Source organism: Rhea pennata, chromosome 1, assembly GCF_028389875.1.
Source record: "Rhea pennata isolate bPtePen1 chromosome 1, bPtePen1.pri, whole genome shotgun sequence".
NCBI lineage: Eukaryota > Metazoa > Chordata > Aves > Rheiformes > Rheidae > Rhea > Rhea pennata.
Window position 1 is genome coordinate 34,043,204 of NC_084663.1, and position 22,360 is coordinate 34,065,563.

General features: G+C 39.8%; 1 protein-coding gene across 1 annotated transcript; it reads right to left on the reverse strand.

The window, feature by feature from the left end:
* Positions 1 to 3,004: 3,004 nt before the first annotated feature.
* SLC38A4 (solute carrier family 38 member 4) lies at positions 3,005 to 21,838 on the reverse strand. The gene is made up of 15 exons (XM_062567552.1): positions 21,704 to 21,838; positions 20,705 to 20,795; positions 19,215 to 19,330; positions 16,013 to 16,086; positions 15,779 to 15,871; positions 13,701 to 13,782; positions 13,525 to 13,607; positions 13,357 to 13,415; positions 12,343 to 12,621; positions 12,146 to 12,225; positions 10,927 to 11,027; positions 9,830 to 9,954; positions 6,776 to 6,920; positions 5,558 to 5,655; positions 3,005 to 3,106 (listed from the first exon to the last, which is right to left on the reverse strand). The coding sequence occupies exons 1-15, from the start codon at positions 21,820 to 21,822 to the stop codon at positions 3,005 to 3,007; spliced, it is 1,647 nt and encodes a 548-aa protein (XP_062423536.1). The 5' UTR covers positions 21,823 to 21,838.
* Positions 21,839 to 22,360: the final 522 nt, after the last annotated feature.

Genomic DNA, 22,360 nt, shown 5'->3' on the forward strand with positions numbered 1-22,360 from the left:
GTGCTGGAGCAGCATATAGATCAGTATATTTTGGGCTATGATTATACACCAGACAAATATGTAACTGCAGGAAAATCTACAGCTGCAATTATAAGGCGTATTTATATAGAGCAGTACCATCTGGTGTGCACTCCTAATAGTGACTATACTTAGCTGTTATACTCTGTATCCTGACTAATCCCATGCTCCAGAGAACAACACATACAGTATCTTGCAGATAGCCCCAGTTTTAATGCCAGCTATTCTTTACTCTGATGTCTATGAATCTCCATGAATAGCTTCAAAACAGGGAATGTAAAAGGGTTACTCTATGAAGAAGGTCCCATGCCTGCTGTCTTGCTCATCTGTATATTTATGGATGCACAACTTTCTCTCTTAAAAGGGAATGCAGTTTTAGTGATACTCATGTTAAGGCTGCCAGTTTGCCAGTGCTTCATAAAAAAAAAAATGCTTCTTCTGCTAGCCTAAAACAGAAGAAAAGAAAATCTGCAGACTTTGGAAAGTTCATTTATTGTATATCAATAGATGGTTTTGTAATAAAAATCCTCACAAGACCTATCATCAACATTTCAAAATGAACAAGAAACTCCAACATCCACCATTCCCTGCAGTGCTAAATAAGTTAGTGCACAACACTATCATTACTCCTAATACGAGTGGCAGCTGTGTAACGCTGTGAGCAATATACTTCAGCTTTAAAATCTGGCCTTTTACAGACTCTGTCTAATTGTTATAGAAGGTCGTTCACTATGTGATACTACTAGTTTTGTGTCGTGAAAAGGCAGTGACTTGTGCTTTTGCCTGTAGTTTTTCTGTTACTTCTCTTGACTTCATCTTCATTTTAGGTGGACTACAAAGTGCAACTGTAGTTACTATATGTACTTGCATACTAAAATGAAAATGCAATTACAACTCACTTCTTCCACACGTATAACTCTCAACAGCATCAACAAGAAGAGAGGTGTGTGTGTGTATTACTGTTAACTCTGGCCTATGTTCGGTATTAATGCAGCCTCTTCAGTATTAATGCAGCATTATTTGCATTAGTCTGCTGAAAATAGAGCAAAATATTATTTCAGACTTTTTCTCTAATTTTTTTTTTCTCTAAAAAAATGCAAAAACGGACTTAGTATTCACAAGGAAATATGCCTCAGTATATTAAGGATACAGTACTTAACTGAGCATAAAATATTGCTCAGAAAGATAGTGGTCAGCATGGAATACATATTTGAGATACTTTTTCAGTTAACCTGTGTGTGTACAGACATACGCCCCTACAATTTCATACAAAGATGAGTCGTGAACAGGACAAATCTGTGTGCTTTATGACTTTCTGAGCTCACAGGTGAGTATTCAACAGATCTTTATGTTGGAGAGTGAAAGCTCTGATTACATAAGCCTGGAGCTGTGTAAGTATGTTCGACCCAACAGCAGAGTCTCCCCACTATTCCTCATGTTATGGATTAATGTGACTGCACTGACTGTTCTTCCCTGATAAGTACAGAGTACCCCACAGCACAGAGAAAATTAAAGTCTGTAGGGTACTGAGCGTTAATTAATCATCCATATAACATGGAACTTCACATTTTCTTTTGGTCTTGCACAGCTGCAAAGCATGATACACTTGGGATTACCAGTAGTGTCTTTTCCTTCACATAGCTTAATTATATCATTGAATGCCAGCATATATAAATATACAAGCTAAGATACAGCAACAGAAGTTATCCAGATTTGTAGTTTACAATGATAGTACAGAATTCTGAGGCACATATTAAAAATTCTCAAGAGAAAAGCATCTTGCAGTTTATTGTAACATATGTAGTAAACATCTAAATTTCTTTTTACACAGGTAACGGCTAAGGCTTGTATATTTTAAACACTGCTGAATAAAACTGAACCTTTTACAAACCCAGCAAGCCAATATGTTTTCTTCAAAACAATATAAAGTGTGTGGCTACGAAAATAGTGTGACACATGTAAAAAAAAAATCAAAAATAATATACTGCAGGGTAACATTTTCATAACTGGAGGAAAACAAAAGATTATGTACATAAATATATATACTTATACATATATATATATATATACATATATATATATAGCAAATTACAGTTTCCTGCACTGAAGATTTATCAAACACACAAGTACTGAACAATACTGGACAGTGTGCTTTGCCACGTCTTGTAGCCTCCTTAAATTCCTGTGAGAATGGAAGACAAGTTTCTATGGACGATACGACTTGTTCAGTGGTGCAAGCTCACACAAAAACTTTTAAAAAATGTAGAAACCCCACAAAAATGCACACTAGAAATGCCTGTTGTTTCCAGCACAGACATCTCTAACAAAACACTGTCAATGCTCAACTCCTGTTTAAGCACGTGCCACAGTGTAGGGGCTCCTTGCAGAGAACAGACTGTGCGAGAAAGAGATTTTTTGTGAACGACAGCCATCGTGTGCTGACAGCGATGAATTTGGGCAACAGTCTGATGCTCAGCTTTGTCTGCTGGCTTGCCAAATCGGTAGGGAGCAGAGGCTTTTGAGCTCACCTACAGAAACTGCACCTCTCTCTTGAGGCCGGGCAGCCGCTCCCATGAGTTTCAGACATAAAACAAGGCATGAGCGAGTTTTTTGGCTGTTACATTTCCAGTGCTCTAGGAACTGTAGTTATTAACGTGAAGGGAGGAAGAGTCAGAAAGAGTGACGCCAAACTATTTCTGAGGACTGTATACACAATTACTCTTATTTTGGTTTTGCAAATAAAAAGCGTCCACACCACACATTTCATCTAACCTGGGCAGAAATGCTAAGCTCAGGTTCTTAATGCATAAATAACGATCCTCAGTGGAAAGGATGGTGTAGGACTCCATTGGGCTAGTGAGGTTACCAGAAACCGTCTTTGAAATATTGTAGTAATTAGCAAGGAATAACCTTCCCGTTTAGGTGTCCTTTGGAGCACAGAGTACAAATATTTATGGTATAAAAAGTACTAAGTTGTCTCCACAGGTTAGTGACGTCTGGAACTCGGAGGGTTGTAAATCCAGTCCATTACAATTAGAGTCATACTTCCAATCATGAAGATTATGCCAACTATAAGAAAAATTAGAGCCTGCAATTGGAAAATAAAATTATATTAATTATATTAATGAATGCACCATGGTTCACTGACTATTCCATGGGAATCTTATTTATACAGCACTCAGAGCTTGAATTTAGGACATTCTCTGTGACTACGACTAAATAACATCGTATAAGGCTACATAAATCAAAGTTAATCCTGTATAGAAGTTCAGCATAATTTCTGCCTTTCTTGTGGCTTATACCCAGGAATAAATTTCAGATCTGCTATAGATCATCTAACCTTAAAAAAACACTTTGTTAAAATGGATAACGATACAAATATAACAGACGTATATATACATTTTTTAAAAAAATGGCCTATCGTCAATGAATGATCATTGTCTCTAATATCAAGAACAGCTTCAGTTAATCCTTTTCATCCTTATTAGACAAATAGGCAAGCCAGTCTCTTTCCTCTAAAAGCATTTCTGCATATATTCAAATGATTCAGGTGCTTACATCATTCCCCCTTGCTTTAGCGGGACTTTTAGTTTAACATAATCTGTCCACACACAACAATATTCTGCCTCACAAAACAAACATGAATATTGTATACAATCTTAGTGCAGAGTGGGAAATTCTGGATATGCTCAACACAGAGGAAACTTGAAGAGTGAAGAAAGAGAGACTTATTCACAGTTTCTCTCTGTAACTACTTCAAATGTTATCTTCAGAAAGCATCTTATGATAATAAAGATTTTTCTTTTATAATTGCATTATGTACCAATATAACTTCTTCCATTTCACTATGTGTTGTTTGTTGTACACAGGTATATATAGATGTGGACATATATATCTTTATGTGTCTGCATATATATTTTATCAATATATTTTTCAATTAATTTTTCAAAGGACACCTCCTAAGTGATGCCATTAAATGCTCAGGCAGGTATTCATGTTCAAGATAAAAGGTACTGCTATGGCAGTCCAGCATGACTTATAAACACATGCTGGGTATGAATGATAGACCTTCATATATATCTCCCATATATGTATGAATCTGTCTGTCTCAGTGGGGAACTCACAACTATCTGTTACTTGGCATTATCTCTGCAGTACAACCTCCTTCTTACCCTTGACCTCAAATTTTCCTCTTAATCCACAGCTGGCCTTCTAGTGTGAACCAACAGCTCCTTATGTAGTATTTAGGTATTATTTATACAAGTACAGGTCTTAGCTAGAGCTTAGGTTGGATTAAATAAATACCTTTTTCTAGTGATTTAAGACATACCTTACCTAGGCAAATACCGTTTGTTTTACAATTTAGCTGGGCCTGAGACTTAGCCTGTTGTTTCTGAAAACAGGTAGACTGCAGAGGTTCATGAGTGGAGCAAATTCCCTTATATCAGAGATACATACAGCATCAGTAGGTGTGACTGGTTTGTCGTATTAGGCCTTTTTTTCCCTGTACTGATTGTTTTGCTTAGTGTGAAAGAACTATGATACACACCCTATTCTCCATTCCTGGTTTCTGATATCACTCCTGAGCTGAGCCACAGTGAAAATTCTTCCGTTGCTCTAATCTTATGATCTTTACTGCAATCAAGACCAATACAGCGGCTGCATTTACTATTGCCAGTCCCGCCCCAGGTCTTTGACCCCTCAAAGCTATTCTGCATTAATCATAGCAATGATAGCCACGTGGCAGGGTAGGTAAAATGATGGTCTGCAAGGCAGAGTCGTTTTATGCTTGGTAGATTTATCCAGATTAAGAACAATACCACAAACATTATGAATGTTTAAAAAAAATGCTTCAGTAGAGGAATTCTCCCCCTGCCTTGACTTCAGTTGGGCCAAGACTCCTTTCCAGTTTTTTAGGAGAATTAATCTCTGAAAAATACATAATCTGAGGAGCTGAATGCTGTTGTTTATGAGGTACCAAAACCTTTGGTCAGGCTCTACACAGAGAAGGAAGCTTGCTGTATTTTGACTCACAGCAGTAACATATCCATAACGATATGGCCTCAAAGTCTTTGACTTGTGGACACTGTCACTCTGTGATAGAGTGACTCCTCACCTGATTCCCTCTTTCACCTCCCTGCTCTACCCTGATTGGCATCCCTGCCCCTGTCAGTGAGACAGCAGCTCAGGCACTGAGTCCTCGCTCTTCAGTGGCTGCTGCAGTTTCACCACAACCCCATGTGGTGGTTTCGCATCCAGATGGACGTGGTGTCTGAGGAACAGCCAGCCATCAAGCTCTATCTTCTCTGCTACAGGGTTGTGGCAACTTGAAGAGGAGTAGGGGAGACATCACTCAACATGAATCACCATGTATCTTAAAATAGAGCCCTAAAGTTAACAGTCACCAAGCATTTTGCATGAAATGTTACCATTTATGATCAGCTGCCAGATGTTGTGAGTTAGAGTCCAAGTATTTGCGATCAGTAGAAAGCACAAAACCTCCCTTCCTTCCTTCTACAGTTGCTGCCAGCCCACTTACCGCAATCTTCTGGTGAGACCTCGGAGGCTCCTTCTTAACAAGCCGTAAGTAGAAGGCAGCAGGAAGAATGAAAATCAACATTGTTGCAGAAGAGGCGCCTAGAACAGAAAATAGATCTGAATACTGTGCTGTGTGAGCAAATTCATCAGTGTGACATACACTGCAAAAAAGAGTGTGTAGGGTGCTAGCTGCTGTGCTAATTCTGGTTGCAGAAAAGGGGAGCTTTCTCATATTCAGTATTCATGCAGAACTGTCTTGTATTCACTCAGAACTTGCACAGTTTCACTCCCAGGCTACAAAAAAGTCTCAGTTTGGTCTCTGCCTAGGGAATAATTATACTAGATTTTATGGGGTCTGGATCAGGCCTGTGTTATGTTCTTTGGAGAACTGTTGTCCTCTTCTTCTGCTAAGACCCAGACTTGAGACAGCTCTGTAGGTGTCTACACACTTATCTGAGCATTGAATCCAGTGCAGCTGCCTCCAACACAGACGGTGCGATTGCCCTGGAGAGGAGGTGTCTAAAACAGGGCGGCTGAATTGTGCCCTGGACATGCCTATTTCTCTCCTCTCAATGGAGGGGCCCTTAACAGAGCCCAGAGTGATAGCTCAGATGTAAAAAGCCAGGAGGTGCAAACTGGTTGCCTGCACAAAGTACAAAATATGAAAAAGGCACCAGTACAAAACCCCCCCGGAGGTGCCAGCCTCAAGGGCATCTCAGTCCCTGAATCCTCAAGCAACTCGGAGGAGGGAGACTCTCTGCCCAGTGGTCAGGCGTCAAAGCTGACTGGAAGAAAAAGGTAGGGAGAGAACTGTGAATTTCAAAAGAAATATGTTACTTTTCTCTCTTTTTTTTTTAACATCACAGTTTGAAAGTCAATACATTTTGTACAGGTTAGAGATGTTTGAAAATCCCTTTCCCTGCCATGCACAGGATGCTCTTTTTTGTCAAAATGTGAATTCCTCATTAGTTTCTATGCTAGATTTATTAGATTCCTTGTGCCTCATGCAGGCTGACAACTAAGTTAGGTAGAATTTGGCTTTGTGTGTTGGCCATTTGGGAAATTTTATTTCCCTTTTAACTTTTCCTATATAAACTCAAACTTGTGTTTAAATTACTCCATTGTAAGACCTGAACTGAGAAATGACATTCAGTCCATGAATGTAAATATATTGTGGAAAGGATTAACACAGCAAATGGAAAGTATTTATGAAACCTACCGATAAATCCAAAGATGTCTTTAATAGCAGGGACAAAAATTACAAGCAGGTTATTAAAAGCAAGAATGACTGCTGCAATCAGGAAATGTCTTATCCAGCTGAATGGCCTTTTGGGAAACAGCAATGCACTGACAGATGAACGGATCTGTAAGATGAAAACCGTCAGGAAAAGTTAAATAGCAATTAATTTATTTTTGTTTTTCACATTTTAAATGATTTTCTAACTGAAGAAATGTGTTTTCAGCCTTTACTTCCCTTAATGTAATCTCACTCTGATGAAGGTTTTTGAGAACTATGTTCACAGTTTAATGCAGAAACTCAAATATTTGCAGTGCAGAAGAAAGACAAGTAAATAGGGTGTAAAATCAGGGAGATGAAATCTGTTCAACTGAAAGATGCTAGTATCAGCAAAAAAACCCAAAGAAACCCCCACTCTGCATACTAATCAGCAGGCAAAAATGCACGGGTGAAGTAGGAGTTCGTGTATTTCTGAACATGATCTCTTTGAAATTCCCACAAGAGTTCTGTCATTTACTTTCATGAGAGAGAAAGTTTTTGTTTTACTGCTATTAAAAAAAATATATATCAAAATAAAGGCATATCTTATAATGTTACTTGGAGATTATGTTCTTAAATGTATTATGGAGGATACTTTTTGTTCCACTGATTTTCTCATATGCACATGAGACTCTTGCTTTTTAATCAGCAAAAACAGTAAGTAGGAAAAGGGTCAACAGTATATCCCTTAGGTGGCAGAAGATATTGTTATCCTGAAGTACTGTGATAAACTTAAAAGTTTTGAAGAGTAGGCATTGAATAAAAATGATTTAAAACTTAAAGAAAAACTCAAAAGCACTTTTGTTTAGTTATCTGAAAACAACAGACAACTGTTTCTGGATGAGTTCGACAATTCAATAATATATGGAGTTCTGTCAAATTTGGAGCTCATCATCTCAAAACACAGCATGAATCTTGCATTTTGTGTTTTTCAGGCTGAAGTGAGCCAAAGCTGTGAATGAAGAGGGAGGTAGATTGCAAAAATTTAGTTCAGTCTCTGAGTTATAAAACAGTGTTACTACACTAAAGAATTGATGTCCTGTATTCCTACCCACTTTCTGTCAGCAGCCTGTGTATTATTTCCACTGTGATGTTGCCCTTGAAATGTGACTGATCTGACCTGACTTTAAAAAATTTTTGCAGTGCAATAAATATTTTTTTGAGAAGAATGAACTTTGACTACTTTAAGAAAATGCAAATGTAATGGTTCATAAAAAAAAAGTAGTTTGTACAGCTATGCTGTATGTTTGGAGTAATTAGATCAATGCTGAGCTGGCTGTCCTGATAGGCCATATCAAGTTGTCTGATATGCTGCCTTTAAAATAAATGATAACTTCTAAGGAATTCTTTTAACCGAGCAATTAGTTCTGTGATATGTAGCTGCTGAGCTTCTGTACACTATTTAGATATAAAAATTATACAGAGAACTAAAAATGCAAAATACTACATCTGACTGATAGAGGTTTTTGTGATGTCTTGAACCTATTTTCACCTGAAAAGTGATCAGTTAGTTAAGACTAATATAAACACTTAACCATCTCTTTCAACATCACATTTAAGGTAGAGCATCAGAATGCTCTGCAAGCCAGGGGGATCGAGTATTCTGGATACTCTATACCAGAACAGATTTTTTTCCAGATAACCTTGAATGGGGATCATTGCTTTTAACTATTTGTCTGCAAGGCTGGAAACAGCACCTCTGCACAACTTGTGTTTGCATCCAGGACAACAGAGCATCAGGACCCTGGGATTACTACTCCCATCAGACAGGAACAGTAAAGTGTGACGTAGTTTGCTGGAAACCTGCCAAATTCATGACGCTGGAGTTGTATGGCCCCTACAAAATGGCACACTAGTACCCTCAAATTTACTGTCAAGTATCAACTATTTCCTCCTTTGCTGTGTAGCACTGCAAGAGTCTAAAGGTCTGCTCCTCAAGCTGAGATTGGTCCCTGAAGAGTGATTTAGCTTCTCTTTCTGTCCCTGCTGCTATGGATGTTGTATTTTCCCCTGTGAATAGCACATAGAAGCTCTAAACTTTGCTCAGGTATCTGACCATGTGGCTGCGTTTTGACTGCAGCTCTTTCTCTGCCACATAACCTCCTTTCCTGTCCCTAGGCTTAACTCAAGATGTTGGTTTGAGAAGGCTCCCACAGCCCCTCGCGTGAGCACAGGAGCTGAACGGCTAGGTGTGCTGTAGGTCTCTCTGACAGTGGTGCCAGTTTCACTGACTGGAGTCAGTCTGCAGGTGGGAACATATAGAAAACCTATTGAAGTGTAAAATAGCATGTTCCTTAGATGTATGGTATTGCCTGAGGAAAGCTGCGTCTGCAGCCCTCTGCGATGTTAAAACTGAAAAATACAGCAGTGCCTAGAGCCTGCTCTGCACCAATTTTAACAAAGGATTTTTTTTATGTATGTCCCAATATTGTCATCAGAATTGCTCCTAATATGAAGCATAAGAATTTTTTAATGATCATTATTTGATCATATACTACTTATAATATTTGTGATGTCCAAGTTGGGCACCTACACTAAGCAATATGCACAAGTCCTTTACTTCTCTACCTTGATCCTCATGGAGCCAGGTCTGGTAGCCCTGCATAACATTAGGCCTAAGCTGCATGGATCTGTCTTGAATTTGGATGCTATAGTAGGTGCTTATATCTGTATTAGGAAATCTCCTAAATGATTTGAGTATGTTCCCAGCTCCTCTGTACTTACATTGCTGCTCTGTTAAATATAGTACAGAGAGGGCCAGAGAGAGACAGGGCAGTTGTTTCTGAGGGCTGATTTATTTCAGTCTTTCAATGTTTGCAACCCTAATTACTTAAGTTCCTTGCTTCAGGCGTGTTATACATGATAAAATGGATTCTCACAAATCAAAACTCAGACTTCCTTTTAAATATTAAAGACTGTGTAAATTTTACAGCAGCTAACCACAGTCAGCATGTACAGGCTAGCCCAGATTTCAGCTTCGCCTACTCTGTTACTTACAGGGAAAAGGACAAGGGGTACAGTCAAAGTTACAGCCACCAACACTGCGAGGCGAACTGTCAGAAGGAGGGTGTCAAAAGCATACACTTTAGTGTACGTATGAAGTAACTCATCTTCAACTTCTCCTACAGAAGGGAAACAGAAAGGAATTAAGTTACTCAAGCAATATCTGCACATGCAAAAGGGAGATCTTTATACTGCAGCGAGATGAGATTAGCCTTGGCCCAGCTGCTGTCATTAGATATGTGTTACGAGCTAGGCATGAAAGAGGCATTTTCCCAGCATGACTGATACAAGTCCGTCATTCAGAGATGACTTTGGTAATACAGCTCTGAGGTGATGCTTCTTATTCAAGGATCTCAAATAACTTTCTCAAAGTCATTAAATAGATTTGAAAACTGAGGCAAAATAATTTCTCTGATATGAAATAGAAAATAACTTGCTGAACTGGGAAAAGATCTCCCAACTTTCACACAAGTCTTCCAGCTTTCAAACAGAACCCCCTTGCCACAGCAATATAGCATAGATTGTGCTGTGTCATTCACTTCTGTGCTGTAATGGAGGAACTAACAAGGTAAAAAGAGGTGGCGTTTGCATAAAACTGTGTGCTAATATAGGGACTACTCTGTTTACCTACCAGTTAGGCCAGCTCATCCGTATTTTTTTTACACTAGAATGATTTTCACCTGTTTTTCAGCATAGCTGAAGCTGAATTAGTGGTGTCAGACCTAGGGTGGGTAGCATTTAATTGTGTCATGCAAAGCTGTCGAGTATCAGAGTATTTTTAGTACTGTCACTCTTGGACTTTACCAAGAGCCAAGCTTACCGCAGCTTGTTTGAGTTCACAAAATCAAGAAATACACAGCTGGTCCCCCCAGTAGGTACTGCTGAGTCTCCAACAGCTGAGAAACTTGTAGCCTGGCAGCTGGATATGTCTCACTACTTATTCAGGAGGTTATATGCTGTGTATTGTTTTTGAATAATGCATATGCCTATATTCATGACCACCAAAAGCACAGGGACGCTTGCTCCAAGCTCCATCTCTCCTGATTTAAAATTAAGGGGAAAACTGTGTGGAGAACAGGTCCTTGACTTACCATAGAAGGTAAGGTATCCAAAGAGAGCAGCCAAGAGGTACATGACAAGCATGCCGGTGATGGAGATACTTGAGACATTCTGCATCCTCTTACGGGAACGGCTGAAGTAAAAGAGAAAGAGAGTCACAGTGCTATTCTTACAAAGCCTCTATCTGTACATGAAGTACTTTGAAGAGTACTGGAATCACTCTCCTGGTGTCACTGACTGTTAAATTCATAGCAGCTATGTTAGATAGTTTTACGGGGCTCTTTAGTTCAAGCTTCACCGCTCTGAGAAGAACAGCACAGATTTATTAAAGTGTACTGAAACTTCATTTCTACTGTTTATTTAGTGATAATATGTAAATGCATTGTGATATTCTGTATGCCATTATTTAAACATTAGCAATCTCAAACTGTGGGGTTTTTTTAAATAAAAAAATTGAACATCTTAAATTAAAGCAGCTTTCATCCAGCTCTAAGTGAATACCCCTATATCAACACAGAACTGTTCTGCAGGTTCAAGGTCTTCCCGCATGTCAAATCCTTTCTTTGGAGATTCTTTGATTAAAAAATGTGCCATAAGAAAATCTTCAGCTTATGGGGGCTGGAAGCAGGCTTCCAAGTCATCTGGAAACCTTGACTCCTCCTGAGGTTAGGAGGCAATGGGGCTTAGCTTTCTTGAGTTTTGCTGCACAGCCTCCTGTAATTTAATTCCTGCTACTGAACAGGTGCATTTTTTCAGTCCTTCTTCTTTAGTTCAACTGATAACTCTGTGCTAGTATAAGCTTTATTTTATTTTTGATATTTGATAAGCAAAATGGGCTGAGTTAAGAGCATATGTAGGATACCCAAACCAATGGCATCCCAGAAAACTTAGAGTAAGCAACAGCTGATCCAGACACAGAACTCCTTCAGATATTTTTAGAAAATAAAATACTCTGTTTCAATGTTATATGTTGTGCAACCAAGTTCCCCAGTGTTTTTCACATCATTCAAAAAATTATCCAGATTGCTTCTTTCATAAGTAGGTATCATCCAGTGCGGACCTCTGAACAGCAGTTCTCTGTCAGCAATATATGATTATTATGTCAAAGCAAAGCCAGTATCTGCTTACTAAGGAACACCAGAAGTCGTTAACGGGTGGATGTTTACATATCAGCAGACAAGGCAAAATGCCTAGAGAGGGATCCCTAGCTATGGTTGACTGGAAGTATAGACCAAAATTTAAGAACCTTACTCTTTCAGTTCACTGTATATTGGCAGCACCTCAGGGTGGCATACGAACGCAAATGCCAGGATGGGTATTGCATAGGCAGTCTGTAAAACAAAGCTTCCATTAGTAAGAAGGGCCACTACTGTACGTCTGACTTTTGACAGGCAGCAGTTTAGTTGTGGTATGAGCGGCTAAAGATAATTCAGCAGAATCTCCCTTACCCGTGAATTGAACACAAAGTATTTTGGCTGACACATGTCACTGTGGTCACTGTGTGCTTCAAATTCCACGCCACTTTTCGGGAAGGTATCTTTTGGCTCCTCAAGGCCTGATGTGTGCCCAGCTGTGTTGTCCATCATGAAATTCACCCCAGAACTGAGAGACCCATTGGGTAGCATGACAAGGTGCATTGGCACAGTGTTGTTGATGGCAGTCCAGTTTCCAGCCCCATGTTCCATGACGGGGAGAGGGCAGGGGATTTGGAATTTCTTGTAGATTACCTACAGTAAGAGTAGACAATGTGATTACAAGAGTACAGCCATAGGAGATTACACTTACACCTGTTTTTGATAGCAGTAATGTGAGAATTTTTTATTCGGCATGGCCAATTACAATTACAGTTCCTGATCCATGAATTCAGCCCTGCTCCACAATGCCTAGTTTCTATCAAGATTTTTTTAAGGAAACAAGGCTTTATATCATCAGGCTATGTGTATGTGTATCTGATAGATCCTCCTAATAACTTTTGAGCCTATTGGGTAATTTCAACCAAGTCAGGCAGACTTAAAATATTCTGTTCCTTCAACATATTCAGGTCTCTCATGCTCTCTGAAAACAGGTGAAGGAGTAGAGTGAAATCCTCTGAAAGCCTGCACTGATAGGCAGGCTATGGTGATCACACATGATAAGCCAATAGAAATATAAGCAGACACATGGAAGAGGGAGGGGAAAGAGAGGGATGAAGAAACCAAGTGCCATCACTTCTGCTACTCCTGGAAGTATTTGTTATTACTCTGCTTCTGCTGTAGTCCTGCTTTAAGTTTTATCTTTTCAAGTGCTATTTTCAGCCTGATATTTTTTATTCTGGTTTTGTTTGGCATTAGGGTAATTGATTTGATTCACCTACAGGTGCTTTTCTAACACCTGCATAAAATTGTTGTAGCAAGGAATTTATGGTGTTGCATGGATTACAAACTCTGTATTTGCAAAGAGACATATCCTGAACAATCACCTACCACACTGACAAAGAAAACCATACAGCTCAGTGAAAAACCACTTGCATAACCAAGATAACCTGTGAAGTAAGAGAGAGAGAAAGAGAGAGAAAGAAACAGTTTAGACACATATAAATTCACAAATCTAGCTGAAGTAAGAAATGAGGTTAAGCAAGGCATTAACCTTACCTAAGCTCTTTAGAAGGGAAAGTGGAAGAATAACTCCAACCGTTACAAGTATGACGAGGTAGTTCCCATTTAAATACCATTCTCTGCAGAGAGGAAATAAAATAATAATTATAATTTCTATTGACATTAAAGTGAAAAATTTTTATCTAAGTTTGAGGTTGGGCAAAGGTACCTACCCAGAACTCTCCTCGAGTTTCATAAATGCTCTGATCACTTCAGGGAGTTCATATTTAATAATAAAGAGGTAGCTTGACATTGCTGGAAAAAAAAATGAAACAAAACAAATGCCTTTAGAGGAAACAACATAATTCCAAAAAAATCATTTGTTATAGAAAGCAATAATGCTTTATGAAAAGCACACTGTTTTGAGAATCAGTTTTAATTAAAATAGAGAAATGAGTTTCATTTAAGTAGGAGGGTGAGTAAAGAGATGGTATGTTCTTTTAATGTTGTTCTGCTTTTAGAGAGTAATGAATGACATTCAGCATTCAGCCTTGTATTCATTTCTGTATTCATCCAGCATTGTATTCAGAATACAATATAGCTATTACTAAATTAATAACATATTCAAATCACTGTTACGATGAAATTTAGATTCCTAATGTAAATTTATGTTCTTCTATTTGCTTTGCTATTGTAAATAGTGGTTTTTTTTCAAAGAGCACTATCCATCCACTCTTTTAGTAACATTGTCATTGCCTCTGAATCTCTTATCCGCCTTGTCCCTTCTATTTCACAGAATCACAGAATGGTTGATGTTGGAAGGGGCCTCTGGAGATCTAGTCCAACCCCCCAGCTCAGGCCGGGTCACCTAGAGCATGTTAGGCAGGGTTGCATCCAGGCTGGTTTTGAATATCTCCAGAGGAGACTCCACAACCTCTCCAGCCAATCTGTGCCAGGGCTCTGTCACTCAGTAAAAAAGTTTTTCTTTATATTCAGGTGGAACTTCCCATGTTTCAGTTTGTGCTCATTGCTTCTTGTCCCGCTGCTGGGCACCACTGAAAAGAGTCTAGCCCCATCCTCTTGATACCTCCCTTCAGGTACTTGTACACATTGATAAGATCCCCCCTCAGTCTTCTCCAGGCTAAACAGACCCAGCTCTCGCAGCCGTTCCTCATAGGGCAGATGCTCCAGCCCTCTGATCATCCTCGTAGCCCTACGCTGGACTCCCTCCAGTAGCTCCATGTCTCTCTTGTCCTGGGGAGCCCAAACTGGACACAGCACTCGAGATGAGGCCTCAGCAGGGCTGAGCAGAGGGGCAGGATCACCTCCCTCCACCTGCTGGCAACACTCTTCCTAAGGCACCCCAGGATACCATTGGCCTTCTTGGCCACAGGGCACATTGCTGGCTCATGGTCATTTCCAACTTTTTTTTTTTTTTTTTATTCAATACTTTACTCCATGGATCTAGAAAATTAATTGTCATGATTCCTGATGGAAAGGATCCTCTATTATCTAATTTAAATCTACTGACAGACTGACAGCAGCAGGTTTCTCTCTCTCCTTCTCTCTCTCTCTCTCTCTCTCTTTTTTTTTTTAGTTATCTTACTTTGGCCACAGAGAGGTCCCTGGAAACGAATGGATCAGCATTAGACAACAGGCTGAAAACCACTGAGCTAGATGACTAGCTATTCCTTTCCACCAGAGAAGTATAATTCTCCCTGAATTCAACCACATATGATATCTAGGCTAGTGAAAGTAAAGGAAGAATGTGGAATGGGATCTTTTATGAACAGAACCAAAAAGTCTCTTGCAGTAAAGAGACTATCCACCTGTGGATAAAAAAATTGCCCTAAAGGAAGGATGGAAGAAATTTATCTTGTCTAGTTTTAGCTATGTGACACCTTGGTGTCCCGTCAATACTAGTTGCCTGGGATCTCTCCATGACTGGTGAAGAGCCTGTAGATGGCTAAAATGGTTTGGATGTCTCTCCTCATGGATCTGGCCATTATTTTTTATTGACTACAGCTCAGACATCTACCCTAGGTTAGGAAGGATGAATCCCACCTAAAAGGAGGAAGCACAAAAGCGCATGGTTCTGACTTCTCTGTAAAAGAAAGGCTCTTCAGTACTTGCTTTTCCAACTAAATTCTTTTCTTCAAGACACATTGTGGTTCTGGTAGCTTCACTACTAGTGAAGGGCATGTACTGTATCTTGCTCATCTCTGATGCCATGTAGATAGAAAGCACTGGTATTCTGTAGAACAATGTTAGAAGTTAGAAAACCTTTATTCCAAGAACATTTTCTCCTTACCTCCCATATTCTGCATTGTGACAGAAATGAAAACACCACATTTTCCAGGCCATCCCAATGCCTTTTCTCCCAGCTTTTCGTATATTAATGAGCCTGAAAAAAACAAAGCAAAACAAAACAAAAAAAAAGATAAATGTGGGCTACTACTCTGGATGCACTTGATGAGTTGCATTCCAAGGTAAAATATGTGCAAGTAGTAGGAATTTTTAGTCAGCCACAGCCTGATCCTCATACCTCCTTCTTTTGATATCTTCAGTAAGAGGTGGACGGAGTAGAGTGACAATATTGCTACGCTGAGCAGCAGAACTCTGCAAGGCAAAGCAGAAATCAGAATGCCAAATAGGACATCAAAGACACTCAGTTAATTTGTATGAGTACAATTTATGCGTGCTTGTTCTTCTGAAGTTCAATGTGTAAACAGCACTCAGCAAGTTTGTTCTTTGGACCTATAGTACAAAATGCAGAGATAAGTGTCAACTGCAGCTTACTAGTGGCTGCACTTGCAACATATACACTCCAAAAGTCCCTTGGAGCTTGTCTAAGTGCAGGTAGGTGCCAATTCTGTGTTCTTCCACAAAGACAAAATTGTGCATCTTAACAAGTCCCTATCAAATTAAACAGAAATCTATGCAAAAGTCAGGTGTTTGCTCTCCTGCTTGCTCCCTGACCTGTCATTTCAACCTTTCTCTTTACACAGAGCTGTGTCCCCTGACAATATCCCACCCAACAAAAGAATTGGAAAAACTTCACTGCCAACTCCTGTTTAGTCAGTACCTTTAAAAATCAGGCTATTTTACTGGATATACATGAAATTTTGGAATTTAACTTGAGGTATTCACTTTGCAAAGTACAGGAGAAATCTTGCATAATGCTAAAGCACAGCATGACACTGGAAATCATGCTTTCAGAAAGCTTGCAGTATTCTTTTCTAGCCTAGTCTGCTGGAAGGTATTGGTACCTGAATTTATTAATTCTGATTATTACCCTGTTCCTTCCACCTGAGATTTGCATTTTATGTGATTTCAGTTATCAGCCGCTGGTGAAAAATATATCTTTGTATGATATTTTCAGGCTGTAATACTGTGGGCAGCATATTTTATTACCATAACTATCTTGTCTTCAGTCTGCACAAGTGTTAGTGCAGAAGGGGCCACAGCGATGACATGACGGAGGTAGAAAATATCAAATCTATCTACTGATGTTCCTTATTCAGGAGATTCTACCCTCAGCACTTCCATTCCACTGAAGATGAGGTTCAGTATAGATATAGGAGCCACTGACAGCCAACTTCCTAAGCAAGCTATAGTCTAAGAGCAAAAGTGACATTGGCTTAGGGGCCATGTGATGGTCACCAGACTATCACAAGTTTCTTTTAAAGTTATTTCTCCAAGAGAGACAAACGGAATCATAGACTTCTGTGAACAGGGTTGTGCCCCATTCTGTGGACGCAAGTTATGTGACATGGGCTGAGATTGCAGTCGTGGCTCATGGCTCGAGTCTCGTGGCTGAGATTGCAGTGTATCAAATGGCAGCCTTTTTGACAAAGGGCACCCATGCAGCTGCTATTTAGAGACACGGTCTCCATGCCTTGGCACGTGAAGTGTACCTTTGCAAATCAAAGATGTCTTGTTGCACCTGCTGAGTCGTGCCATGCAACTCAACCTCTCCCATGGGAGAGGAGGAGATAACGGGAACTCCTAGGGTTTACTGAGCTTTAGGAGCCCTCCTCTCACCTTCAACCTGTAGAAAATATTCCAGCATGAGAGTACTTGGGCAATATGAGAACAGTAAATCATCTGCTGCCAGCATAGTCTGAATTAGCATTAATGTACAGCAGCTTCCATTTAGTAGGTGGAATTTTTCTATCTCACTAACGTCACAATCTGTGAAAACAGAAGAACCTCCAGCAAGTGGATGCATGCCATCCGGGTAACAATATCCCCACACAGTTCTGTTCTTTTAAATAAAACTCCTTCCTCTACCAGAAAGGAGAACGTTCTCATGCACAAAGTATGAAAGTAGGACAGAAAATAAAATGAGCTGCAGGGTAGAGACGTCCTTTGTTTTTACTATATAAGACTCCATAGGGTTGCTTTAGCATTACTCAGGGCTAAGGCTTGCATCCTGCTTAGCACTGCCAAAAGAGCTAATGTAACTAGGCTCACATCAGATTTTTTTTTTCAGCCATACTTGTGAATGCACAAAGCCTTAAAAATAAATATATTATAGAAGAAGGCTTTTTTTGTTTTTTTTTTTTTTTTGGTTTTGTTTTTTCCCTAGTGAGGCCCGATATACCAAGACTTTCTTTCCAGTGGTATAATTTATGCCCATACTAATTTGTACAAATATTTGGAGAAAGCCCGGTTCCTAAATCAAGGAGTTGGGGAGAAAAAAATCTTAAGTTTTTCAGTTTCTAATGCAGTCAATATTAGAACTAGGTTCCATTTTTATATGTGTAAATACTACATCTAAACCATTCAGCTGCAGGTGGTAAGTACTAATCTCAGAGAATGGCAGCATTTGCATCTACAATTAATTTTCAGTTACAAATTCTACTGGAAAAATAGGAGGTGTTTCTTAGCAACTGGAAGATACGCATAGAATTTCAAGTGCTGTTGCAGTTCTAGTTATAGAGCCTCCAAAAGTAAGAAGTCGTATAGTGATAGCTAGCGTGCTACCCGATTTAAAGGTTTCTTAGATTTTAAAACAATGACCTAGTGTCATATATTATTCCAGCCCAAAGAAGGATTAAAATAAAGGCTCCAAATAAGATTAAAAGCAATTGTTAAAGAGGAACAATTTTGCTCTACTCTCCCTCTCATTTGACAAGGTTAGCTGTAGATTAAAAAATTGCACATGGCTATCTGTTACTGTCAGTCAAATCCTATTTTGTATAGATGCTGTATGTCAGCTACATACCATGGTTGTCTGGGGTAGTACACTGAGTACAAATAGACTTGAGGGAGTGGGTGTCATTAAATCTGAATAAATCTGTGACTGCCTTTCTAGTCAAAACACACTACCATTTCAGACTTACGTTGAATATTCTTCTTCCATTTCTACATAGTGATTACATAGTTTGGGTGGTGTAAATATATGCTGTATGGGTAATTTATTGCCCCTGTAGAATTCCCATACTGAACCAGCAAGATTTCTGTTGTTATTTTAGGAGCAGTATACTTGTTCTTCCCCTCTGGTTTTTGACTGGACAATATCAATTCACAGTTGTGTTCCTGACATAAAACAGGCCTAAACTTGAAAAAATGGATTGTCAGCACTGGATGGTTTCTTGTGGTGCAGCTGAAATGTTTGTGTTAGAAAAGATCTTACGCTTTTCAGCTCACAAAACATGGCTCTTAGGCTGACTTACCTCTCCAACCGCAAGAGCCGATAGCTCACTGCATCTGTTCTACTCACTTTTTGTCTGCGTACTTACACAAAAAGGATAATTCCAGTGTTGGCCATGGCATACGACAGTCCCAGGATGCCACTGCCCATGATGGCGTTGCTCAGGTTAAAGGATGACATCCCAAAGGAGGCCGTTCCCCGGTGCTGTCGGGAACAGCAATAGTAGATGACGTTAACTTGCATTTTACTGAGTGCAACAGACTAATTATTTCTTACTGCTTGTCAAGGTGCCTGAGCCCAGTCACTTAAGAAGTCTCTTTGGTCCCAAATGCTCGCTGTGCTGGTACATGTTTGCTGTGTTTCCTCCAGCAATCCCTCACCTCTGTGAGGAGAGCCACATCCCTGGCAGCCTGCAGAGATGTCCCAGCCAGAACTGACTGCATTGGCCAGCAGCAATGGAAAGAAATCACTATGCAACAAATTCAGATGATTTTTTTTTTAATTCAACTGATTATTGAATTTTATCCAAGCAGGATGTACTTCTTCCTCTGGAGAGCTACAATTGTATCTCAGGGTGGCAGGAGAGAAGAAAGTGCTGGATGCTGGGGGAATCCACTGTACTGGAGGAAGGAGAGTGGGAGAAGATTAAAATCTAGGGGAAGGGGGAACTCTGTGTCTCAGGGAGTAGCAGCTGGCACCAAGTGAGAAAGGAAGAGAAGGGGGAAAATATAGCTGTTAATTTTAGTTACATTTACAAACAGCAATTTCTCTTTTATTGGATGTTTTTATTTGAACAATCCTAATAAAACCTGTAACATATTCGATAAAATAACATCTTCCTTTGTCATCAGACTCAGTATAATTTGAATAAAGTTAAATCCTGAGCAGACAGATGCACACAAACACACATACAGATGCACCCATGCTGTGTTCCTATCTGCACATGGAGTTGCCTGGAGAGTTTGAGGAGTGCTGAGAGTGTAATGCTCAGCATTGTAAAGCCAAACATAAATGTCATCTGTTTAAAGCAATGCAGCTGGATGTAAATTCACTTACACCAATCCTGGAAATAAATAATACAAGCATACACACAATAAGACCTGGAACTACCCTGGAATGTGAGTCTAAAAATGGAATTTTTTGTTCGATGTTTAAAGGAGCGTTGGCTTTTTTATTCACAAATTCTCATTTAATTGCTTGTAAGCTTAAGCCCACGACTTAAAACTCCAGCCTGAATTCTTTCTCATGCGAAGTTTCTCTGGACCAAATCTCCCCTCAGAAATAGGTGAGAAAACCCACCCTTAGCTGAACATCTTGGGTGAGATGACACAGGTGCCACTGAGGTCAGAATATGACCTGAGAAACCTTTATGACTGCTTGTGAAGGAAAGACCAAGTTGTACTTGCCAGACAACAGAAAGAGTTTGCAGCACTAACTGCTAAGAAATGTGTTTAGTCTTCCAAAGCCAAAATTAAACTGATCAAACTCTAGAGTAACTTTGTTTATGAAAACTTTTGTAAAAAGATTCAGGTAATAAGTCTTATTTTGTGATAACTCTTAAAAATGAATAAAACTTACATATTCCTCGCTATATTCTTCCAGTTTCTTTTTACCCAGATATCCATTTGTAAGGAACTTCTGACTTTCAGCATCGTCACTGCGAAATGGACTGAACACAAAGGAAAATGAGAAAACATTAGATAAGGCTTATGATACATATTATGTTCAGCCAGTGCCCTTTGACATTAGTGGAAACTTTCTTCTAGCATCGGGAGGAGTATTTGAAAGTCCTTCATAAAAAAACCTCTTTTCTCCTACAAGAGTCTCATGTGCAATTGCACATTTAATGGATCTTTGCATTGCCTTGAAATTAGTAACCTTCAAGAAATATCCAACTGTGGAAGTTGGAAAGTAACAATTCTGACTTGCAGCAGTGGGCTCAAAGGAGCTCGTACTTCAAATCCTGGTACCCCAGAGCCTTGCAACAGCCCTGTCAGAGACCCGTGCTGGGGTCTCGGCAGGCTCAGGGCTGGAGGCCGATGGCAGTTCTTGAGATGTCTCTCTCAGCTCACCCAAACACTGGAGCTGTGGGAACTGCTCCTGTAAATACCTGAGCACGGGCAGTCCCAGCAAGAGCATTTAGCTGCTGGCCTCCGTACCCTGCCCTAGAAACCTTTCCTCATCTCCTGCGAGGCTGAAGCACGGTGGGTGCATGCTCGTGTTACACTGCCCTGTTGACATATTATATCCACGTGTGCTATGTGACTGGAGCAGCTGGAAATCACCAAGCGGGTACTCAAAGGTGGCCACCTGCAAAAGGTCACGCCAGGCAATGAAAGGCAAGTGCAAACCTGGGATGTCCTTGCTATGTGAGGCACACCATTCATCAGGGCGCAGAACAGGCAGAGTTTTGCGCTGTAGGAAAACAGTAGCTAAATTACCAGACTACTTTCAATGTATTGTCTATGAAATGTTTTGAGTCCAAGATGCCATCAGTGAAGCTGTTTGTTTTTTTTTTTTTTTTTGAATACTGCTTTTTTAGCCTTAACAGAGCAGCCTTCCCATTGAAAAGCTTACCTCCTAATGGCAGCCTTTTCTGAATCAGCCATCTCCGCGTAGCTGTCTTCGAGACTTTCCTCGCTGTTGCTCTGGTCATCAAGTTCGATGTTGACTTTTTGCAGCTCCATGCGATCCATTTGAGCGGTCAGCGCTTTCCAGTGCACACGCTAGCTTCTTCAGGGTAAACAGCACTGAGCCTGCTGCTTGCAGGTTTGCTTTACCATGTGGCGACTGCCAGAACACTCTGTTCTGCAAACAAAACACAAAAGAACTCATTAGAATTTTCCTCAAATTAGATAAATGTGTGTGAATCATTTGGTTTGTGTTTGTTCTTTGTAATAGCATTAAGAGAGGAAACTGTGTTGGACTGGGAAAATTCTGTATGAGCATAATGTTCCTTTATATACCAGCAGTTGGCCCCTCTGTCTTCCTCAAAACAGTAGAAGAATGCAGTGACCAACAGATGCACAGTGGATGTCCAGTGTGTACTGAAATAGCAAAATCAGAAGAAAATAATTTCTTGATTTGCTGGTTTTGAATTGCAAGGTGATGGTAATGCAGAAAAACTCACTTCATTAGAAATGGAAGGAGTATATCAAGGGTTTTACCAGTTCTGAGAAACACACCTTCTCTTAAAGGAAATGCTCAATGTTTTGAATAATTTGTCATAAGATC

Bases quoted from the DNA above. Each gene is read 5' to 3' on its own strand.
- SLC38A4 (XM_062567552.1), bottom strand. From the start codon at position 21,822: ATGGATCGCATGGAGCTGCAAAAAGTCAACATCGAACTTGATGACCAG. The intron at 19,331-20,704 runs GTAAGTTTTATT...TGTTCCCGACAG, and splicing joins AAGAATATAGCGAGGAATAT to CACCGGGGAACGGCCTCCTT. The intron at 11,028-12,145 runs GTAAGGTTCTTA...CTTTTACTTCAG, and splicing joins ATATACAGTGAACTGAAAGA to CCGTTCCCGTAAGAGGATGC.